This window comes from Oculina patagonica, chromosome 8, assembly GCF_052425735.1.
Source record: "Oculina patagonica isolate OP01 chromosome 8, crgOcupat, whole genome shotgun sequence".
NCBI lineage: Eukaryota > Metazoa > Cnidaria > Anthozoa > Scleractinia > Oculinidae > Oculina > Oculina patagonica.
In genome coordinates, this window is record NC_135765.1 from 4,569,329 (window position 1) to 4,593,847 (window position 24,519).

Below are 24,519 nucleotides of genomic sequence, written 5' to 3' on the forward strand. Positions count from 1 at the left end.
GCATCGGCGTATTGATTATACTTATCGATCGTTAATGTTCTTGAACTTCGGTGATGGCCAGACTTTCATTTCTCAGCTTCGAGGTCCAGTGGGGCAGAATAACAAGTGTTAACCTGCCGTCTGTTCTTGGAACTCGTGAATTTAGAGTTATTTCTCATCTTTTAGAAAACCGATTAGTATTTGAAACATAAACCTAATGAATTCAGCAACGTCCTGAGGTCAGTCATTCTGAGACAGCGATACAGAGGGGGGTGGGGGCGGGGATGAGGAGCTACGTCTTTATTCATCTGATAAATTGCTGTTAATTTATCGCATAATAAATTCAGGAGTGAGACAGTGACTACAATTAATGGATTTACCATCTGAGTTCTGCGGCTGACCTTTAAGTGGCGTTTCAACGAAGATAATATAAATTGAAGTCTACGGAGTGATGCCCTGAAAGATCTTTTGTGTTCTCATGCACGTAAACATGACCCCAAAGTAAAGTAACCCCTTTCCCCTGTGTCAGTTTTGAAAGGTAAGGAAGCCCCTCCGTTCCATGTAAACGCCCTGAGCTAATAAACACAGACTGAGCTGTCGTTATTGGTATAAGTTCTCTGAGGCCTGCCTGTTACAGGTAGAGGAAATATGCCGACTAAGATCGATGAACTTGAGGAGTTGGAAGAACTCTTGGAATTAATGAAATCATTTCGTCTTAGCACAAGAGGAATTAAAGGAGTGGATGGCATGAAAGCCAATCTTCGTGAATATTTGAAAGATCTAGAGGGAACATCCAGACGTAAGGTTGGAGAAGTAAGTAGAAATTCGCCAGTGTATATGCTGTATAAGCGCCTGATTTCTTGTTTTCTGGAATCAATCATTTAATCGTTTATCCAACGAGGAAATAAGAATGGATCGTTGAACTATACAAAACAACATTCATAGTGGGTAAGCTTTATGCTAATTCAGTTCGAACAGTCTGCAAAATATTTGCATAAAAACGAATAAATTAAAAACTGGCGACGTTTGTAAACGACTGTTACAAGGGGAAGATTAGAGAAACTGGTTTTGTACAGAAAGTGATCGACCGTAACAAGAACAAAATACATTCCTGGGACACATAAGAATTGACTGTCCTAGTCCCAAAATCGAAAGTCTTGGTATATATAGAGATACAAAAGCTAACGAAACCGTGCACTTGAAAACTCGACCGTCGAAATACAATGGAGACTTCTTCTAGATGTTGTAGTTCATCCCTCCAGTCTACCGACCGAATCCCAAAACAAAAAGGTCATTCGCAAAAAAAACTTCTGATGACGAGGAAGAAACTTACGAGTACTCCACACGAATCCACAACCCTTGAAGCAACAGCGGCAATTGCATTCCTATCCAATCGGCTTCTGTTCGCATACTTTACTTGGTTTTGCGCTTGGTCTTATAGCAAAAAAAAAAACGAAGAAAAACTTGTGCCTTGTTTTCCAGAGATTAATTCCACGCTGAAGGTGGGCAATTTTCGTTTTGTGTTTGGGATGCTTTTTCTATTATTTTCCACACACTGATGTCCGTGCAAGGAGGTTTGATCATTTTTCCTTTGTGTGCTTACTGCAATGACAGTTGTTACAGAGTCGAGCTCGAATATCACAGAGCGACTGAAAATGTCTAATTCACTATACATTTTCTCCGATTTTTGCTCAGCGCTGGCAATTTGTATTTTCAAAACCTGACGAGTTTCTTCCATTTCCTGTCGCTGGCGATCCAAATGACTTTTCCCAGGGTTTCTTGGAGCCGTTTTAGCAGCGAGATGCGCACCAGGACCGCCAGATGTTAGCGTGAAAAACAACTGCTTCGGTTGCAGCGACTCCAAGTCGACAGAAACTGAAGAGCTCGGTATTTCTATGTCAGCTCGTCTCAGATTTCTCGGTAGCGGTAAATCTTTTTCCCTTGCCTGAAGAAAAGTCTTTCTGTACTCCTGATCCTTTGCTTCTTTTGCACTCCTAAGCATCTCTGCGAAAGCAAAACCATCTTCCGACAGATTGATCATATCACCGTTACCGTCGCAATATCTTACACGAATGTTTGAAGTGGAGCGATGGGCAGTTTTGCTTTATCTCCTGCATAAAATTAGCAAATGAAATATTCTTGATCAACAAAATACTAAATCTTTCATCACCGTACTTCACTTTCGCCTGGTACATCGCCGTGCTGCTCACTTACACTGACGCATCGCAGGGAGATCGACTCCGCCTTTCAAGGTCATGATCTGCCCTCTGATTGGCCAGTCGCCAATTTCTAACATTTTCAAAACATTTAAAACAATTGTCTGGTGTTCACGGTAAAATTAAAGCGCATAGAGCAATAATGTGTATCGCACGAATTTGGCTTTTAAAATTCAATTTTATTTTATTTATCTATTAATCTTAGACGTTTCAAGTTCTATCCGAAGCTGGCAAGACAGATGCACGCAAACGTGGAATGTTGTGTAAACTTTATGAGGAGGCAGCGGAGTTCTTTAAGCAATTGGACGAAGATTTCATCATGCAAAACCTTCAGGAAAGCTTGGGAGATTTTAAAACAACTATGGATGAGAATCTGAAAAATATCAAACCGAGGGAGCAATATGTAGTTCTTGTTGCAGGTAAGCACTAATTATTTAATCCATGCTGCTGCCACCGTTTTAAAGGTGTATTCAGATTATTCTTTTGTCATGTAGTTAACAAAAAGAAATTGGTTTTAATAATAATAATATTAATAATATTAATAAATAAATATAATCGTAATAATAATAATAATAATAATAATAATAATAATAATAATATTTATACAGGGTAACCCCATCAGTATAATTTAAATTAAAACAAGAAGCTTGAGAAGCTTGAGAAGCTTAAAATCGGGCGCTTAATAATTAGCTATCTGTTTTGACTTGAAAGGCAGGGTACAGTACAGTAAAAATCACTGGAAAAACAGTCACTTAAACCTATTCAGACCCGGGGGGCTTTTGAGGCCCGCGCTGACTTTGGACGCTTATAGCTTTTTCAAGATTCAACCAAACGCTGCCAAACTTTGCGAGTTTATCTAAAATTTATCTCGCAATAATTTGGTAGGATTAGTTATTGTGCCAGTAACTTGAAATCACCATGGCAACGTCATTTTGACAGGCTTGTTTTCCCAAATTTTTAATTTTCGTGTTTCTATTTAATAATGAAAATCTGGAATGTTTTCAAGATTGCATTATTACTTAATGACATAATGGTCTCAATTTATAAATATATTTCGCACAATACAAATAAACGATTGAACTAGACGTCTAGAAAATATAAATTTGTAACACTAAGCAAAGTGCAGCCTTTTCGCAATGCTTAATAAAGGCAGGGTTTTTACCTGAATACCAATTTTTCCAACGCTTTAGGTGGCTGACGCATTTCAGTATTTTCCAGCCCTTACACTTTAATGGAACAGTATACAACTCTTTATCAGGTAACTACTATTGTCAAGAAAATGATCACAACTTATCGACCAATGATTAGGTATTTGTTTCATACCATTACTGTAATAGCAACTGGTGATGAATAGTAGTACTGACCCAAAGTATAAGGGCTGGAAAACACTGAAAACCATTTCACCCGCGTTTCAAGGAATCCAAAAAAGCTTTACTTATCCCATATATATTTGTTTTGCAGTATTTTGTTAATTTTTGGACGATTTTGGGGGATGTCCGGGAGGCGATAGTTTTTCTCAAAGGATTAGTAAAATTTAGACAAATAAGAAATATTGGAGATTTAATGTGATTTTAAAATTTGAATTTGAAGTTAAAAATTGGTGGACGGACACCAAACAGTCTCCTGACAACCCGGAGTGCTCTTGCCGGAGGGGGTCAACTGTTTGGTGGTGTTTCCATTCTTTTCTTCAATCCCTTCTTTAAATTTCTTAAAGTTCCATTCAAATTCAGGTAGAACCCCACCTTAAGTTTTGTTCTTGTGAGAAAACAACAGAAGTCAAAGGTTGCGTGATATAACCAAGCATGGATTTTAATTCTCCTTCCCTTTCCATCTCCTTAGCCTTTCACCCCCACCTGTCCCTCCCTTTCTACTCTCATTCAATTTAATGTTTGTTTACATTTCTTAACCAATTCAGTATCGTACTAATCTGTGCCAAGCAATCAGGTAATAACAGAAATTTGCCTTAATTTTGATCTTCCATACCAAGACCTTAGAGTATAAACCGCTAATAAAACAAAACACACTTGAAAATAATTCTCTGAGGTTATACACCTTGCAGTATTAACGTACTAACGAACTTGATAACAAACCCCATGTCGTACTAAGGATTTTTACTGATCAACATAGAAAATAAGTTCACAATGGTTTGTTCCCAAACGTTTTTTACTGTACAGAGGGTCTGTATATTGACCTGTAACTTGTATACCGTATTGAAAAATTCAGAACGAACCGACTTCTGTCCGCTACCATGATATTATGTTGAAAAATTAGCTCGTTCGAAACTGTGGCAAAATCGTTAGAGACAGACAAGATACAGCCGTTTACTGGCAGTCTTTGAAAATCCTGAATTTCGTCAAAATGAGCCAAAATAAAGTTTTAAAATTTCCTTTATCAATATGGTTCTTATCTTTTTATTCAATTCTATGAACTGCTTTTATGCAGTACTGTCCAACAAAGATTTCAATTTCCTCAAAGTTTCGGGACAAATGGATACAAAATATTTCGTGCAGAATGTAATTTGATTAAGCGAATGTTTTCACGTCTATAAATACTTCAAGCAGTGAGTGAAAAACCGTTTTGTTTTCATCAATGAGAACCACTTTCAAATAGTTAATGCATAAAAAATAACAATCAGATCAGAATACAATAATTATTAATGTAAGGTCTCGCTATTATGTCTCGGCAGAGATACTTCTTTTTTGCAAGTTCAAATGTATGCAAATTTCGTGTGAAATGTAATTCGATTCCATTGTCTTGTTTATAAACTCTTTCTTAAGAAAGTTGTATTTTCGTGAATAAAACCCATTGGCCTGTTTTGTTTTCCTGATCATGTTTGTCTGTGATTTTTACAAAACATGTGGTCTTCTTTTTCGGAACTTTAAGTTGTACAAAAATTCCTATTTTGAACACAGATGTCACTTCACGAATTTCTCTTCTAAAATTCAATTGGTATTTAATTATAATTATTCGAAGTTTTCATTTGAAGTCAGCTTTACTGATCTCGTAACAAATTCCATTCAAGTTCACACCAATACTGTACATTGCCAATGTTTTGCTGACGTCTTGAGAAGTGTCTTACTAACGTCACTAGTCAAATCTAAAATATATCCAAAACATGTTGTGCAAACATTCTACTCTTTGCGACAGGCGACTTTGACGCCCAACTGTGCGGAAATGAAAATCGACACACTTCTTGCTAAATATATAAAAAATAGTTTTAAAGTGGAGTCCGCCTCAAAAAAATGTACCGCCAGATCACACTGCTATTTGTAGAAACCAGTAAAGCGTCTAGTTTCAAAGTTTCCCACAAAAACGTTGCGTGACATGAATGACGTTACCCCTTTTATTTACAAAAATAGCTTCAACTTGTCAAAGCAACTACAGTTTCACAATGGTGATTATTAGTACTTTACCTCTCAAGCTTTTTTCTCTGTCCTCCCGCCGAAGCAAAGAAGAGAACCAGATTGCAGATTAGCCCAAAAGTTGACCCAGTGTTCCTACAACGATTATTAGTATCAAAACTGAAATGAAACCGATTGGCCCAGGCTATCCCCGTCGTTTTTAGCCGAAAGGAGACTATCGTCTAGGACGACCAAAGGGTAAACTATAAATCGGCCACACCCGATTAATAATCATTTAAATACGGTGGTACCAAACCGTAAAGGCATTTTCTAGTTAACAACTAGAAAATGCCTGTAAATTAAGGACACTAAACCCTAAGCCGCGTTCAACTCTTTAGTATCGTGACCAGAATGGACCATTTGCATTATGACGTAAATACGCAAAGACTTCTGGTAGTTGTAGTTAAGTTCGCGGGAAATTTTGAATCGTAATCAAGCCCGCTAGCCCAAGAAAATCGTGATGGAGGAAAAGAAAATTGCTCTCACCGAAGAAGACGTCCCTTTGGCTTCATTTAAAGGGCAAAAAGCAACCTCTCAATTTAAACCAAGTCCGTTAAAAAAGTTATGCGAGAAATTGTATATTTGCTGGTTGCGTTTTGTAGTGAAGTTTCAACGAGTGTTTCCTCCCGTCGAGTCCCAGTCGCGCGTTTATTTAATTAAATTCCTAAAACTTTTGCTTGCCAGGTATTTTCAAATAATATATATACGAAGACGCAATATTTTACCCTTTCTAAACACGGGGGAATACAGTACATGATGTATACACTCGTAAAAATCTTTGAGGCTCACCTTTCGAGTCTCACAAGTAATCGTTCATCAACAAGATTATGGAAATAAAACTATATTTGCTCGCACGGCCCTCGCTCGGATTGAAACCACAACTGCCACTCGACGAGTTGACATTTCCAGCAAAAAAACAAGAAAACTTCTTTGTTAAAGAATATTGCAATTACAGTTCTAATTTGACGAAAAAAGAAATACAATTTTAAGATAAAAAACAAATCATCTGTATTCACCTGCACGGGGAAGTTTTGATTGATTAACTTGAAAATCCTTTATGATTGATTCATCGATGAAGCTCGATTGAACGAGGAAAATTATTTGACTCGTTTCTCTATCTTACTGTAAAAATAAATTAAACTGACCGTCCCACCGAGCAATCATGATATATGGTAAATTTTCTATGCTTTTCAGTGAAGAATTAATTCACCTGCGATCGATGGAAGCGATCGTTTGTTGAACGTCTGAAAATAGATGATGAACAAAGTCAATGGCTTGCCTTGCTTTCACTTGATTCCACACAAATTTAGTTATATCCTAGACTCGTTCTTTCAAGCAATCTGTTTCTAGTGCGCGATCTTTTGAAGCTGTGATATTAGGCTAAAATTATTTACGAAGAGAAGTTGTCGGCCTCGATGAATAAATTTCTGTTTCGGCCTACGAAAGCAATTTCTGACATTTTCTTAAATACGTATTATGCGACGTAATAAACGATAATTAGAGAGAACGAACTTAATCATCTTCACTAGTCGCGGATCCGTTCCACAGACACCAATGGGTAAGCTGTAACTTTTTATTCGTTTATTATATATTTCTTCACTCCCCTAACGAATTGTAATCTATTGACAGCTTTCGAATAACCTACTGTATGAAACGTGGCAATAAACCTTACAGTGTAGAATTTGAATCCTTGGTAATGCGGCTAGTGAAACATTCGAAAGCCAATCAAAAGTCAAGTTGAAAACCGAGTCACATTGGGGACGGCAACACTGACAGCAACAAGATGGCAGAAGCAGCAAAGATAGCGAGACGCTCAGCTAAAGGGAAATTCACAAGAAAAAGAAGCGATTTCTTAAACTCTGTTCGAGACAGAAACAGTATCGCAACTATAGAGAAAGCCTATGATCAATTGGAAGACGCTATGAAAGACCTTGAAGGTAAACATGAGCAATTCACATCGTTTCTAAACGACGAAGAATTCGATGCAGCTGAAAATTGGATGAGTGAGCTGCAAACATTATACAGAGATGCAACAAATCTGAAAAATGAATACATGGATAATATACAATTTGATGAATCTAACGCGCGCGCTACACGTGAGCGCAAGGAACTAGAAAATCAACAAAGAGAGCAAAATGAAAAATTGAAAGAAAACATTCTAATAAAGAGATCCGGCGCGCGCACTCTTTTTGATGCTATATTTAGCAATGCGACGCACATTCTAGAAACTGAGAATGCTGCAACTTCTCTCATGAAGAAGGTACTCGCACAACTCGAAGAAGCATTTATTGAATGCAAGTTAAGGAATGAACAATATCTAGAGTTAATAGGCAAGGAAATGATGGAACAAGAACTGCTATGGGTTTCAAATGTCCAGGTTCTGTACAGTCAAATATTTGAAATATTTGAAACCCGAATCAGTGAAAAGGAAGAAAGCAAACTCAGCGAAACAACCCTATGCAACAGTAATTCACCGGGAACCGCCAATAATGTACATTTAGAGAAGATCAAAAGACCGCACTTTAAAGGCGATATAAGAGAGTACCCTCAGTTTAAGCGAGATTTTCAAACGCAAGTAATGCCAGGTCTTACTAAGCTCACAGCCCCGTACACGTTACGTACTTGTCTTGACAAAGAAGCTCTAGCACAGGTTAAATCAATTGATGATGATATCGAAGAAATGTGGGCCCGTTTAGATGAAAAGTTCGGAGACCCAGGAAGAGTCACGGATGTGATCATTAATGATATCAAGCGATTCAAAGTCATCCGAGAGGGAGAAAGCAAGAAATTTGTGGAATTCGTAGATATGATAGAGGATAGTTATCGTGACTTGAAAAGACTCGGTATTGAAAAGGAAATTACAACCACAAGCTCAGTTAGCACTATTGAAAGCAAACTTCCTCCTGATCACAGAAAGGAATGGGCTAGGCTTGTTAGCTCACGCAAAAGTACAGTCGACAAAACTGACAAATTTCCGAGTCTCCTCGATTTTCTATTGGATCAAAAACGTGCCATAGAATATGACGCATCTGACTTAAGATCAGCAGGCACACCTCAAGTGCAAGGCGCAACCCATTTATCAGATGGGAGACCATCGCCAACGGAAAAATATTGCCTTGTGCATGGTAACGCGAAGCATTCCACTTACGAGTGTAGAAATTATCTAGCTAAACCTGTTCAACAGAGAAAGGATGTTGTAAAGGATAAGCTTGCATGCTTTTCGTGCCTGAAACCAGGCCATCGCTGGGTTCAGTGCAAAAAAAAGAAAGAATGTGGAATTGATAATTGCAAGGTATTCCATCACCGAACACTTCAAAGAATAAAAGGAACACCCCAACCGGCGAGGATGATCAAGAAGAAGAAGTCTCTGGCACCACAAACACGTGTTCGAGAATCAGTAGTAAGACCACATGCCTCTTACAGATACAACGCATAAAAACGCACGCAAATTGGCTCAATGTTATGTGGGATAATGCATCTTTGCTTAGTTTTATTACGAACAAGACCGCCAAAGCGCAAAAATTGCATGGTACAACAGTTCAGCTGTCACTTGTAAAGGTTGGAGCAGAGAAAAAGGATATCACGACGAAGAAGTACACATTACCACTTATTGATTTGCAAGGACATCAGACCCTCATTGAAGTTTATGGAATCGACCAAATAACATCTAACATCCGCAAAATCAAGATCGATGGAATACTCCATATTTTTGGCGTCCCGAAGAAGGACATAGAACGACCAACTGGAACCATCGACGTGCTGATAGGATATGACTATGCAGGATTGCATCCAGAAATGCAAAATCGCTCGGGACACCTCCTGTTGCTAAAGAATCGCGTTGGTTTCTGTATCGGTGGGACACACCCAGCAATTGAAGAAAATGCAGAATGTTTCAAATACAATGTAGCACATGTAAATCATGTAAGAGGAATCGAGTTAAGCGATTTCTACGAAATAGAAAATCTGGGCGTGGAATGTACACCGCGCTGCGGCGGCTGTAAATGTGGGAAATGCCCACCAGGCAGTAAGAATTATACGCTCAAAGAAGAACAGGAATTGAATCTTATCGAGAATAATCTTGAATATAATTCACAAGAGAATCTATGGATAACTATCTACCCATGGATTAAAGACCCGCATAACCTCCCGGACAACAAAAGAGCCGCGTATGGAAGATTGATGTCAACAGAACAACGTCTGCGCAAAAATCCAGATCACGCGAAAGTGTACCAACAACAGATACAAGATATGATCGACAGAAATGTATCTCGTAAACTAAACACTGAAGAAATAACAAAGTATAACGGGCCAGTGCATTACATCTCGCATCACGAGGTCTTGAAAACTGATTCAAAATCCACACCTGTCCGCATCGTCTTCAATAGCAGTGCTAGCTATATGGGCCATATTCTAAACGAATATTGGGCAAAGGGACCAGACCTCTTGAATAACCTATTAGGAATACTCATAAGATTTCGCGAAAATCGTGTTGCATTCATTGGAGATGTCAGCAAGATGTATCATACTGTAAAAACTAAGGTCGTTGAACAACATACTCATCGTTTCCTATGGAGAGACATGAACACGGCAAGAGAACCTGACACTTATGTGATACAAGGAGTGTCCTTTGGCGACAGACCTTCCGGAACGATAGCAACCGTTGCTATGAGAAAAACAGCACAAATGGGTATCGAATCTCATCCCCAAGCAGCTCAGATTATAAAGGAAAACTCCTACATGGATGACATAATTGAGAGCGTCGAGGACACTAAGTTAGCTAAACAACTAACAGAAGCTATTGAAGAACTCTTGATCAAGGGAGGATTTCGCATAAAAGAATGGATAATGTCAAAAGATGACACTGAAGAAAATCTGACGCTCACCTTGAGAGGCGATTCAAACGAACCCACGGAAAAGGTTCTTGGAGTTGTATGGAATCCGCGTACGGATCAGTTGTGTTTTCGCGTTAAATTCGATTTACAGATGAAGAGTAAAAGGAAAAGACCTCCATTCCGAGGAATTGATATAACGAGCTCACAAGACATCAAACTTATAAAAAGAATTGTCTTATCTCAAGTCAATCGCATTTATGATCCGATAGGACTCGCCACTCCATTTACAATCAGGGCTAAAGGCTTGATGAGAAGTTTGTGGATAAGCGAAAACAAATCTGACTGGGATGATCCAATTCCTGATCTGCTTAAGAAAGAATGGATGAACTTCTTTGATGATCTTCCAAACTTGGAACAAGAAGTCTTTGAGAGATGTATCAAACCCGCAAATGCAAGAGAGGATCCAATTTTAGTGATACGGATCAGAAGTAGCTTACGGCGCATGCGCTTACGCCAGGTGGAACACCACAGACAACAGCTATGAGAGCAGATTGATCATATCGAAAAATCGACTTTCCCCTGTGAAGAAAATGTCTATTGACCGAGTCGAATTATGTGGAGCAGTTCTGAATAAAAGACTCAAGACATTTATAGAAAAGGAATCGAGGTACAAATTTACTAAATTCTACCACATCGTTGACTCGCAAATAGTGTACGGAATGGTTCAAAAGGAATCATATGGCTTTAATACTTTCGCCGCCACACGTATTGGCGAGATCCAACAGGGAACCAACAAAGATGATTGGTAATGGGTAGAGAGTAAGAATAACATAGCGGATTGGATTACACGAGGAAGGAAACCGGCAGAGATTGGATTGAATATCATCTGGCAAACCGGTCCAGAATTCCTTAGATTTCCTGAACATGAGTGGCCGATATGCAAGCCAAATTATCAGAAAGAGTTACCAGAACAAATAAAAACAGTTATGTTAGCTGAAGCTAAATCTGAAGATAGCTTAGAAGCAAGAATTGACATAAACAGATATTCCAACTACACTAAGCTAATCAGAGTGACTGCAAGGGTATTGTCCTTGTACAAACGAAAACCTCGACCTTCCTTAAAGAACGTAACTAGTCCATTAACGCCAGAAGATATAGACAGAGCAGAAAGATTCTGGATACTTCGATGTCAAAAATTGTTAACAGCGGACATGGAAAAAGGAAGATTCAAAAGACTATGTCCACGGACGCGAGAGGATGGCATAATAGTTGTAGGCGGCAGAGTTGAAAAGTGGCTCGAGATAAGCTACAATAAGAACGACTTAATTTTGCTACCATACGAGCATCGCTTTGCAAGGTTATATGCTGAATATATACACCAAAGAGGGCATCATGGGGTAACATCTACAGTAAGCAAGATAAGAGAAAGATTTTGGATTACAAATATCCAACGTATGGTGAGGTCCATCAAATACAACTGCGTAATCTGCAAGAAGATAGATAAACAGCTTTGCCAACAAAAGATGGGAAAACTACCAGAGGAGAGATTGAAACCCTCCCCACCTTGGCACTATACAGGTATAGATCTCTTTGGACCTTTCAAAATCAGAGATGAAGTGAAGCGAAGAACCTATGGGAAATGTTACGGAGTGATATTCAACTGCATGTGCACTCGAGCAGTTCACTTAGATCTAGCACCGGACTACAGCACGGAAACATTTCTATTAGTACTCGAAGATTTGTATCATTGAGAGGGTATCCAGCAAAGTTGTATTCTGACAACGGACCACAATTAGTAGCTGCTGATAAAGAGCTCAAAGATATAACGAAGAACTGGAATTGGGACGAATTACTCGAATTCGGAGTAACAGAGGGCCTACAATGGGAATTCTCACCTGCCGACGCCCCTTGGTACAATGGCACATCCGAAGCATTAATACGTTCCGTCAAACGAGGCTTAAACATCGCAATCGGAGATAACATCATGACATTCTCTGAATTACAGACAGCCTGCTTTGAAGTTGGTAACTTGATAAACGAAAGACCAATTGGTAAGCACCCAACTGATACAGATGATGGCGTATATTTAAGTCCGAACGACCTATTACTTGGAAGATCTACTTAACGAGTTCCAAGCGGACCCTTTAGGGAAACAACAAACCCTCGTCACAGATTTGAATTTGTCCAGAATATAGTGAAGAGCTTCTGGAGTAAATGGACGCGCGATTATTTTCCTAGTCTTCTTATTGAATCGAAGTGGCACGCCGCACACCGTGATGTTAAAGTCGGAGACGTCGTCTTGATACAAGACTCGAATCTTGTTCGAGAAAATTGGAAACTAGGCAAAGTTATCACAGCCAAACCGAGTAAAGATGGAAGAGTACGCAGAGTGGAGATCGTCTATAAGAACACTAAGCCAGGAGAACCTGTAAAGGCATACCGCGGAGGAGGCTATGTAACGGTTGAACGTCCTGTTCAGAGGATAATAGTCATCGTTCCAGTGGACGAAAACGAAATGAAAGACTAAATGAACTTTACTAAACTCGATTTTGTAACTTTACTATTTAAACTTTTTAACTTGCACAACTTTCTAGAAGAGAGGGGAGTGTTTCGGCCTACGAAAGCAATTTCTGACATTTTCTTAAATACGTATTATGCGACGTAATAAACGATAATTAGAGAGAACGAACTTAATCATCTTCACTAGTCGCGGATCCGTTCCACAGACACCAATGGGTAAGCTGTAACTTTTTATTCGTTTATTATATATTTCTTCACTCCCCTAACGAATTGTAATCTATTGACAGCTTTCGAATAACCTACTGTATGAAACGTGGCAATAAACCTTACAGTGTAGAATTTGAATCCTTGGTAATGCGGCTAGTGAAACAACTTCTACCAAGTGAACTCCGCCACACAACGTTCATATTAAACTCGAACACGAACAGCATTTGTCTGTCTTGGTTAAAACACAGAACTCAGTCAATTTTCATTCCAAAGCTATCATCCTGTTTTCTATATTTTTGACAGGAAACTGAAAAAATATTTCGAAGCGACAGGAGCGTAAACTTCGCAGCTCAACTTCAGATCAAAATAAAAGTCTTGGATGTCCACCGTCGTGCATGGCTGTCCTCAGCCAATCATAAGGCAGAAATGGGGTTTTCCCGCGAACTTAACTACAACTACCAGAAGTCTTTGCGCTTTTACGTCATAATGCAAATGGTCTATTAACTAAGAATTGATTAAGTATATAATAAGAGTTCACTTAGACATATATTTTTTAACAAAGAGGTGAAACCAGTGCTGGTAAAAGCAGCATCATCAATCTAATTCTCGGAGAGGATCTTTTGCCCTATTCCATTCTTAGCACAACATCAACGATATGCGAATTAAAATATGGTGAGAAGCCTGCGATTAGAGTGCACTTTAAAGACGGCGGCGAAAAGACTCGTGAACCCTTCTACAGAGAACTTGGTCATTCTTCGGAGACTTATAAAGAGGAGATAGAAGGATTTGTTCACTTAAAAGATGACCGAGAAAAAGGTTCATACAAGAAGATAGAGCTGTTTTGGCCACATCCTTTGTTTAAGGTAACATCAAATTTCGGAGTGTGTTGATCACTTGTCAGTTAAATTTTGTCCTGTTTGTACTAATATAAGTGGCGCATAAGAGTCCTCAGGGCTTTCTGTAATCACTTGTATTTTTACGAAGTGGATGGCTGGCTTAAGACCAAACCTCCGACCTGGAGGTCCAAGGGCCCGCTCTGTCAGCCCCCCCACCCCTTGACCGATCTCGCATTTTTTAACCTTTCGAGGCGCTAAGGCCTCAGCCCGCATAGCTCCTGAGATCATTAAAACACGCAATCGTAAGCACAATGGCAAGGCGATGTGCCCAGGGTAAAGTCCAAGCAGAATACTAGTCTGTTTTCTTGGGCTAGTTTTATTTGTTATTCCGTCTGGAGCTTTTCGTAACCTTAAACATGCATTTGTTTAGTTTTCCGTCGTTCTGTTTTTTTTTTTTTTTTTTTTTTTTTTTTTTTTTTTTTTTTTTTTTTTATTTTTTTGGGGAGGGGGGGTCTGAAACAAGAAGTATTTATTAAGACGATATGTGTAATCTTCTGTTTCAAATGAAGTTACAATTTCAAGCAAACTAAAATGCCATAAAATTGCAACGGGTAATCTTTCGCGTACCTACCTACTTCTTACTACTTTCTAGTCTCCCTTGTCAACTTAAACTGTGTGTTATAGATGCATTTTTAAAGGCCCGGTTCACAATCCTAAAAAAAATTAGATTTGACATAATTTGCTGCAAGTGATCATAAATATTTTTTTCTCTGGACATTTTTGTCCAGATCTCGTATCTTCTTTTGTACGGGGCTAATGCGAGAGAATACAGCGAAACGTAACTTTATTCACATTAAAACATTCTCCACTACCACAGTCGTGATGAAGAGGTGTTTCTGCATTGTTGTAGGAAGGTATCATGATTGTTGATAGTCCTGGAGTGGGAGAAAGCGACGTGATGAATGAATTTGTCCTTAGCTATCTGCCACAGGCTTTTTGCTTCATCTATGTGATAAAAAGTTCCAACGCTGGAGGAATTCAGGAAGACAGGGTAAGGCCCCAGTCTGTACACTTGGCTTATTAAATTTGCATTGACTTTTTTGCAGAACTTAATGAAGCTAAGCTGTGACTTGTGGCCAGTTTTTATTAGTGTTGAAGGTTTATGTCCTTATTCACGTGTCTGTCTGTCTGTCTGTCTGTCTGTCTGTCTGTCTGTCTGTCTGTCCGTCCGTCTGTCTGTCTGTTTGATAATGTTTACATTTCGTTGGTTGTTTTGTATATCGTACAACCGGCCTCTCAAAGTGAGTTTAACTTGTGAGTACGAGCCACTTAATTTTGATATTTTATTACCGGATAAAGTTAAGGGAAATTTGACCTGGCGATTAATGTCCAAAATATAACCAAACTTTAGACCCTTGTCTCTTCCTTGATAATCAAAGCTGTTTAATTCGGTTCATCCAGTTTTAAAGATCAAAGCTTATTGTTCACAAGTATTGGTATTTCAGCGATGTAGCTGAAATATTTGTATTACAGCGAATGGTTTGGACTTTACCAAATTTCACGATCCGGCCAATGGCCGCCGAGGTCACGAGGAGGTGTAAATTCAATTTTTCTCCAGTCTAATTTCATATTTGTTACTTACTTATAATAAGAAATTAGTGGAGGGATTTTGAGCGAATTCTATTCATTGAGCCAAATTGAGTTTGTGGATTTAAAGGAGACTTTCTCTTAACTATTATTGAAATCTCCCTGCAAAGGTCATCTCTGATCTCTACAATTGCCATTTTTAAAATACTGCCCAAAGGAAGCCGTTGTAGGGTGGTCCTCCTATATTAATTTGGACCTCGAGAGGCATACAAAGGGACATACTAATTATTTACATATATTGTTGCCCTGAACAGCTTGGTGTGTTACTTAACTATGCCACAAAGCTGAAGAAGGAAGCAAACATGGACGTTAAGTTATTCGCGTCTTGTGCATTATTCGTTTCCAACATGTGGGATCAAATTCCGGCTGAAAATGTCGAGGAAGTGAAGAGAACACAAATTGAAAAACTCACCAAGAAGTTGGGAGACCTGGATCAACAGTCACAAATCATTTACTTGTCGTGCCAAAGAGCGCAGCTCGCACAGACGTATGGTGTCATAACTAAAGACTTTGATCAGCTTTTAACTGGTATAAACAATCTTCTAATCTCGTCCATGCAGACCAGCCTGCAAATTTATTCCAGGTAAGGGGACAAAAAGCTCAAACGCCATGTTTAGTCTATAAGAAAAACAATACCAACATTTTCTCATTTAAAATGCAGTGAAAAGGAAATGGGACACTGGATGCAATTGACATCTAAGATACCATAGGCAAAGCATTACGCAACAGTCAGGAGCAATTCTTGTGAATTGTTTTTAGTCAGGAAAAAAAGCTTTGAATGAAGCGTGAAATCGGCGTTGGAAAATTGAACGTTAAAATCCAAAAAGTAACGCTCAATATAAGGAAAGACAACAAGGAAAATTCAAAATATACCTCTAACTTTTTACGAAAGGCTATCACAGCAAGAAAGCAATGATTAATGATATATATGATATTAAGATGGATGGATTAATAATTAATTAATTTATCGTTTATAAATGCAGATGGCTCGAGGATGTCCTGTCTCGTGCCTCCACTCAAGTCAGGAAATTGTTGAAATCAACTGATATGTCACGCCAGGAGATAGAGAAGAGAATGAAAAGAGTAATGGATAGAATGGTAGAATTGGAAAGTTCACAGGATCGCATTTTTGACGAACTTAGTGAATACCAGTTGAAGGTGATAAAAGAGATTATCGAAGATCTTGTAATCTATTTCAAATCCGAAGAAACTTCCAACAGATTCTGCAAGTGGTCTTCGGGCAAAGTGCCTGATCCGAGAGCGACATGGGAAGAAACTAAAAGTGAAGTATTGAAGTGCATTTCCGAAAGAGCCCAACAGTACGTGCAGGAATGGGAAGATGAAGAGCACCATTTTGCAAAGGCCCAGGTTGCGCTGATTAAATATTTTACAGAAAAGTACGACATCATGGAAGAGGAAATCCGAAAGGTCGGAGAAGATGTCCTTTTTGGAGAAGTGGAGCACGAAAGTCCTACTAGTGAACCTCCGAAACCAGCAATGTCACGTAGAAACCTGTCCAAAAAGTCCATTGATGTCACCACTCCAGTGTGGTTCCGTCAAGGTCTGGCCTCGGTGGTAGTTGGTACACCATTTCTTGGTGCTCTTACGCAGAAAGTCAAACAGAGCTTCCAATACAAAAAGAAGCTTGAGAGGTACAAGAAAGACCCATTCTCCTACATGGAAAAGAGATCTATAAAATGTCTTAAAATCATTGCCAGCGAGGATAGGCTGCTCCCGTTCATAAACGGACAGTCAGAGGATGCAGTTAAGTTCCTGGTTCAGATCAAATCGAAGATACCACGACTGAGAGAAGGAGATAAGAAGTTGTATCATCAGCTGCTTTCTGAGTCTAGGAGCAAGTTTGAGATCCAAGGGATTTACAAACCAGTGAGCACGCGTTTGGAGGAGTTAAAACGAGAGATAACAGTGTTCAACGTCAAAGAGATAAGAAAATCGGATTTCTCAAGTGGGGAGTTACAGTGGATGGAAGACGAATCATCATTCATTGGGAGAGGAACCTTTTCGACCGTGTATAGTGGTGTTCTTTCTTGCAGAGGAAACCCAGAAGGCATAAAGGTGGCACTCAAGGTGTACAGTTATCCTCTTAATAGCAACAACGTGTGGCATTTTATTGACGAGGAAAGAGCGCTGAGGTTTGTACGTTTCTGCTTAATTTTCCTGTGTTTGGCAAATATCTCACACACAGAGAGAATGTTAAGGGTCTGTTAAAATAATCCGTGTTCCTTCTTTTAGTAGCTTGAACATTTAAACAGTCAAAAGATTTAAAAGGTATAACAAGTATACCAAAGGGTCTTGATAGCACAAGTGTTGTAAATATTTTTAAAAACACAACAACACTTTTCAGTTTTCGGAACATATTTCGATGTTTCAAACATGCATCATCATCAGTCATAATGAATATATAAGGTTTAGAGGATGATCGTTATTCTAGGCATTAAAGAGTTTTCATATTGAACGTTTAAATCCAGAACTCAACAAACAAGTTGAGCATGTCAATTTATCGTTACACTTTTCATTGTATCTATTTCAGCTAAGTGGTTTCTCACTATTGTTCTTTTCTTAATTGTTATTGGTTAGTTTAAATAGTTGCATTTTACGTTAATTTGAATTTATATACGCTTATTGTATAGGCTGTTACATATATAATAACGATCATTCTGTAAACCTTATATATTCATTATGGCTGATGATGATGTTTGAAACATCGAAACATGTTCCGAAAACTGAAAAGCGTTGTCGTGTTTTTAAAAATATTTATAACAAGTATCTTTAAATCCTAAAAAATAAAATACTTCGAAGCGGCATTTTTTTTTATACTCGTGGGTTCCTTTAAACACAGTTTGCATTTAGTATTCTCAATGCTTGCTTATCAAGCTAGTAATCCTCCTAAGAACATTGCGAATTTGATATTTTCCTATCGACCATACCAAGTCAAGTTAATGACCATATTAAGTCAAGTTAAACTTCTGTATTACAAGTGTTTCAGCCTTTTGTCTTTCAGAGAATTGCGTCATCCAAACATTGTAAAATTCTTTGGAACAAATCTTCAACAGTCATCGTGCGGAACCAAAGTGATGGTCATCTTAGAGCTTTGTGATTGTTCCCTTAAGACGCGCATCATGTCCGATCCAGAGAATGCTCCAGCCCACTCGGAAGACGTAACAGTGAGAAAGAATGTGCTGCTTTGGGCTTTTCAAATTCTTGATGCATTACACTATGTTCATGACAAGAAATTCGTCCACCGAGATCTTAAATTGGACAATTTATTGGTAAGTAATTTTTTTATGTTACCCTTAGATAAGGAGGAATGGATGTGCTGCTCTGGGCTCTAGACCCAGGAGATTGTTTTCGTTATGTTTTCCTGTTTCCAAAAAGGCACAAGGGATCACAAAGGTCGAAAAGCGGATAAATCGTGTAGTTACTGGTAAAACTCCGCATATAACTCCCCACTTATAGCTTAGTAGTTGTAGTCAATTTGATATATTTTTTTTTATTTCCCGCCCTAGAGGTTGGTGATGATTGTTGGCTGGATCCCTTTGTTTGGTTTCCCACCGTTTGTGCCTTCGTGACCCTGCCGTTCGATAGTGCATGTTTTGGCGAACGTTCGTGTAATTCGTTCGTGTTGCTGTTATACGTACGGCTCTCACTCGAAGTAATTATGTAGTGACGATGGGAATGTAGTTGGCATGGGAACCATGCCAACTTCTCTGCTGTTTTTGTTGTTTTGTTAAGTTGACAGATGAGAATACAGTGAAACTAACCGATGCTGGGGTGGCCAAACGTGAAAAAGACATATCGGGTACAATGTGTGGTACTCTGCTTTACCTTGCTCCTGAAGTCTTTGATGGTCAAACCTACGACAGCAAGGCTGACATGTACAGTTTCGGCATGATACTTTGGGAGATGTGGTATGCCAAGACAGCATTTCAAACCGAGTTGACCAGCCGAACTCAATTCCAGCTACTGAATGATATCAGAGAGGGACTTCGTCCAAGCCACATTGGCGGCACACGCCAACCCTGGGGGATGTGGCAACTTGTTATGGAGACGTGTTGGGACAAAGAGCCACAACATCGGCTTACTGCTCAGCAGACCAGGACCCAGCTCGAAAAGCTTCAAACTAAAACGGAAAAGCAGAGCGTATCCCCTTCCGAAACAGCACTACACAGTTTCCCTGAGGATAAATTAGCTGCTACTGAACCAAATTCTTCTCCTTCAAAGCCACAGCCAACCCCAAAACCACGACTAGCCCCAAAGCCACAAGTAGCCCCAAAACCACGGCCAGCACCAAAACCAAATACGCCAAAACGAGCGTCTGTGTCATTTTCTACCAAGACGGAAGATGCAAATGTACATTTTCAATAGCGCTCAAAAACATTGCAAAAAATCCTAACGGGTCAATGTATTCTGATAAAGGACCAAGTGAAGTGATGTGCATATTTTATCGAATTAGTTCCGTAGCCTACCGTAGAGGGTTTGCCTAGTCAAACACATTTTTTTACCTCTATGGCAAAAGCTAAAGCTTACGGTACTTGGATTTATACTCGACTATTTTTAGCATTTGGTAGGCAGCAGGAAATATAAGATTTGCGTTGGAAGAATCATTCAAAAATTTAACTTAAACAGCCACCAGTCTCAGTTGAAATGCATAGTTTAAACCATGCTATTTTATTTTCTTTCTTTTCTACAATATAGCGTAATAGCTATACTCTTCGTTTTGATTCAAATTGTTTAAAACAAAAAATTCATATCGCGATCGAACTGAATACTTATTGAACTAAATACATTTTATTGAGCTTCATTTACAAATTAATAAATAATAATAATTTTAATTAATCATTTTAGTTTTGGTATGTCTGCAAACACGTTATCAAAATGTACAGAAATTGAGAACCCCACAGTGGCTTAGGCATTAAACATAGAACGGATATTAATAAAAACTGAGTAACTCAAGGTTGATTGTATTACTTTTCTGCAGTAACACAAATAAACAAGCGCGCGCCCCAAGGGATTCTTATCGATTACCAACAGCTCGCTTTAAAGGAACTACGTCACGAGGATTTGGCAGATTTTTGGTCTAAACTGCTCTGAAATTAGTGGTAGCCAATTTAACCCTTGGAAATCGTTATCTTTGAACATCTTAAGGAAGTTATAACCGTAATTTGATATGAGGAATCAAACCACGCTTAAAAGTAAGATTTTTTTGAAGACGAGCCGAAACCATTTGAAAAATTAAGCCTTAATTTTTGAAATCGCAATCCATTTCCATCCAAGCCATCCGCAGCCAAAGACGCTTGTTTACAGTTTCAATGCTCTAATAAAGCAATTTTTAATGAAAATGGGCCATTATTTTTCAGTTTCTTTCGACACAAATACAAATTTTGGCTGTTCAGAAATTTGGTAATATCCGTGACAAAGCCCCTTTAAAAGTTAAGTGATGGCCTAGATCGCGATCTAGAGTAGCCGCGCGAATGATTGGAACTTTTTTGTTGGAAAAAGTGTGGGACAAAGCCCTGAGTAACCGGTGAGCTTTACCAAAAAATTGCTTGTACACACGCAAATTTAATTGTACCCCGAGAACAGCATCTCGATGCAAAATCTCAAAGTTCCAAGCGTCGCGTAATGCTATGGCGCGATTTTTTATTCGCAATTCTGGAATGAGAATGGCCAGAATGTGAAATGCGCTTTTTTTTTCTTTCCGCATTCTTATTCCGAAATGGACAGAACGCCATTCCATCCATTCTGCTCTCAGGGACAGAATTAACAGAATGTTGCAAATAAAAATCCAAAATGGCAGCCGGTATATAGCCCGTGACTCGAGGGATGTGTCTCCTCCCCTTTGTGAATAGCACTGTAAGAACATTCGGCAAATCCATTACAGTCTTCATACTTGCTCCTTCCTCTTTATAAAGTAAACAAATTGCTGCGATAATGGCATTTCGTCGACCGCCATATTTGATACGCATGCAATGCTTACTCGTGCCAGGACCGCGCATATCATCTCATCTACATGGGCGTTTTTAAATACAGGCAATCCGAATTATTCCTAGCATTTCGTTCCAAACATTCTTATTCCAGAATTGTAGGTAAAAAAAAATGCGCTCTCAGAATTTTCAATAAATATATTTATATTGTTTTGGTTTTTACTAAGCACTAAATAGCAAAGGCAGCTGTTCGAACGTACGAATATTTTTTGTTTTTCACAATTAGGATAATGGTCAGAGTGCTCTTAATTGTACCAGGCCTGTGGGCTGATAGCTGCACTTGTAAATCGAGCATACGAGTGTTGAAAAAAAAAACAACGAAAAATTGTAAGTTCTCATGTCCATATTTATTTGCAGCGTTATGTGAAAATGGAGAGAATCGGTGAAACAAAAGATCAACGCAAAGAAAAAAAGGGTGCACCAGGCGTCTACGAGTGTTAGATCTACGAGTGCAAACGCAAAGGCCACCATCCTTATATGTGTTTAGATACAGTTCAATCTCGATAACTCGAACTCTCAATAACTCGAACCTCCAGCTAACTCGAACCTTTTCGATTCCCTTCCAGGTAATTTTCTTACTAGTTTTACCTTCAATAACTCGAACCTCCTGTTAACTCAAACCATTTTCGATTTCCCTTGAAGGTTCGAGCGCGCACTCCATGTATGACCTGATTCTGCACTCAGTTCATGACGTGTGCCTTCTTTTTTCTTTATACATGAGGTAAAGATCTAAGCACACTTTTTTGAAACAAAAATAAAAAATTTGCCGTCAGGAAGATACGAACCCGAATTACAAAGCGGGAATCATATCCACTAGGCCACCGACGACCCGCTGCAGTAACGCTAGTTTTTTGGGCTACAATATAAAGACTAATATGAAGACTAACTGCAAACAACCTAAGCTAAAGGCAGTGCCGTAGCAAGGATAAAATAAGTGGGGGGGGGGGCACACAAGCGCCGGAGGCGCGAGCCGCTAGGGGGATTTGGGGGCATGCTCCCCCCGAAAATTTTGAAATCTAGAGGCCTGGAAATGCTATTTCCAGCGTTCTCCAAGAGCTATTTGTGATTTACGCATATCGCAAATTTGAGACATTTTTGAGATATTTTGACATTTTTGTGACATTTTGAGACATTTTTTCACATTGTTGTCACGATTTCTGATTTGTTTTAGCTATAGTTTTTGGCTGTTTAATATTGTTGTGCTTCTTCCTACGTACATTGAAAATGAAAAGAAGTACAAATGTTATTGTTTCAAACTTCTCGGGAGATAAAATTTTATTTTCAACATTTTCAACAGGTCTGTTTTTTACGTTTTGGAAAAAAAACTGGGGGGCACGCCCCCCCCCCCCCGGCCCCCTCCCCTTGCTACGGCACTGAAAGGAGGCTAACCGGAGAAGACTGCTATTAAATAGGCTAACCGAAAGTTATCTAGGTTAACCCAAGTGCTATTTGGTATTAATAACGTGAATTAAGTGCATAACTTGGTGTAAAATGCCATCAGGTGTGTCACTATTGTCCCACTACATGAACTGAGAGCAGAATAGTCAAACCCGTGGACATTGCAACATGAATTATGGTCGTTTTAAAGATGCGAATAAGCAATTAAGGCGAATGAACTTAAAAATGTCTTTAGTTAAGTCAAAATTCGCGAGGGACATTTATGATAACAAAACAACAAATGACCCTTTTAAAAGGATTTTTTTGTTGCGGGTTATTTTTATTTCCCGCACTCTTGAGAAAAACATGCCTTAACCTTAATTTCTTAAGAAGGTATCTGCCAATAGCTTCAGGCATAAACTATATCTAAGCTGTACACTCAAGTCCCATCTTTCTACTTTCAGTAGGGATGAGGGGTGCTGGTTATACGTGGTGGATCGGTTGAAATCGGATAAATGCAATAAAGCTAAGTACATATCATATTCAACTCTTATCACAATTTTGTCTTATGGCCGGTTTACACGTTACAATCTATCGGCCCGATTTGCTCCAAGCAAATTATACGCTGCAGTTCAATCTGTGACACTGCAGCAGATTTGTAAGAAATCGGGCCGAGTTTAAAAAGCGCACTCATTTTCTTATCAAATCTGGGCCAAATGGGGCCGACAAATCGTAATGTGTAAACCGGCGTTTACTCTGAGAATAATCTCCCGGCGACGATAAGAACATTGCTTTCCAGCTGACAAGAAATGGCCTACAACAACAGCAACAACAACAAAAAAAACAACAAAAAAACTAAACAAAAAAACACTTTTTGCCTTTTTAGGAAAGAAAGAGAGAAAATGTTTGACCTATACATTGAACAGACCATTTATCGAATAGAAAAACAAAGGAAACACGGTCAAGACTCTATTTAATCATTGTTTTGTTTACAATAATTTACTATTCCTGTCATTCATAAATGTATACGTACCTGTAGACTGCAAACGCAGCTCTAGGCGATAAGCAATTTTAACGTTACAGGTGCAAGAAGATAAATAAAATACGTAAAATTATTAAAAACTGGCAATGGTCTATTGGAAACACGGTCAAGGCTCTATTTAATCATTGTTTTGTTTACAATCATTGTACTCTATTCCTGTTAGTAATAAATGTACCTGTAGACCGCTGCTACGCACCTCGTTGGCAATCTACCATCTCATATCCAACAAGCGCGAGTGGAATAATTGTTAGAGATACGTAAAACATACCGATTACTTAGATATGCACTTTCATAAACAGGACCACTAACGACGTAATGAGCCATACCGTTTCACTGACCCACCCTCGATGGATAATTGATTTGAACAGTTAACGTTTCCCGTGTTCACGGTGACGCCAACTAGTAAAATCATGTACAAAAATGTTTTCTCACGAAAGTAAAGTGCCAGCAAGAGTCC

General features: G+C 38.9%; 1 protein-coding gene and 1 pseudogene across 1 annotated transcript; one reads left to right on the forward strand and one right to left on the reverse strand.

Moving 5' to 3' along the window:
* Positions 1-491: 491 nt before the first annotated feature.
* Positions 492-20,612, forward strand: LOC144663376 (uncharacterized). Its single transcript, XM_078524297.1, has 8 exons — positions 492-792; positions 2,401-2,614; positions 13,720-14,018; positions 14,902-15,042; positions 15,893-16,221; positions 16,622-17,791; positions 18,661-18,928; positions 19,392-20,612. The coding sequence occupies exons 1-8, from the start codon at positions 628-630 to the stop codon at positions 20,022-20,024; spliced, it is 3,219 nt and encodes a 1,072-aa protein (XP_078380423.1). The 5' UTR covers positions 492-627; the 3' UTR covers positions 20,025-20,612.
* On the reverse strand, positions 1,365-2,261 carry LOC144662983 (uncharacterized; annotated as a pseudogene).
* Positions 20,613-24,519: the final 3,907 nt, after the last annotated feature.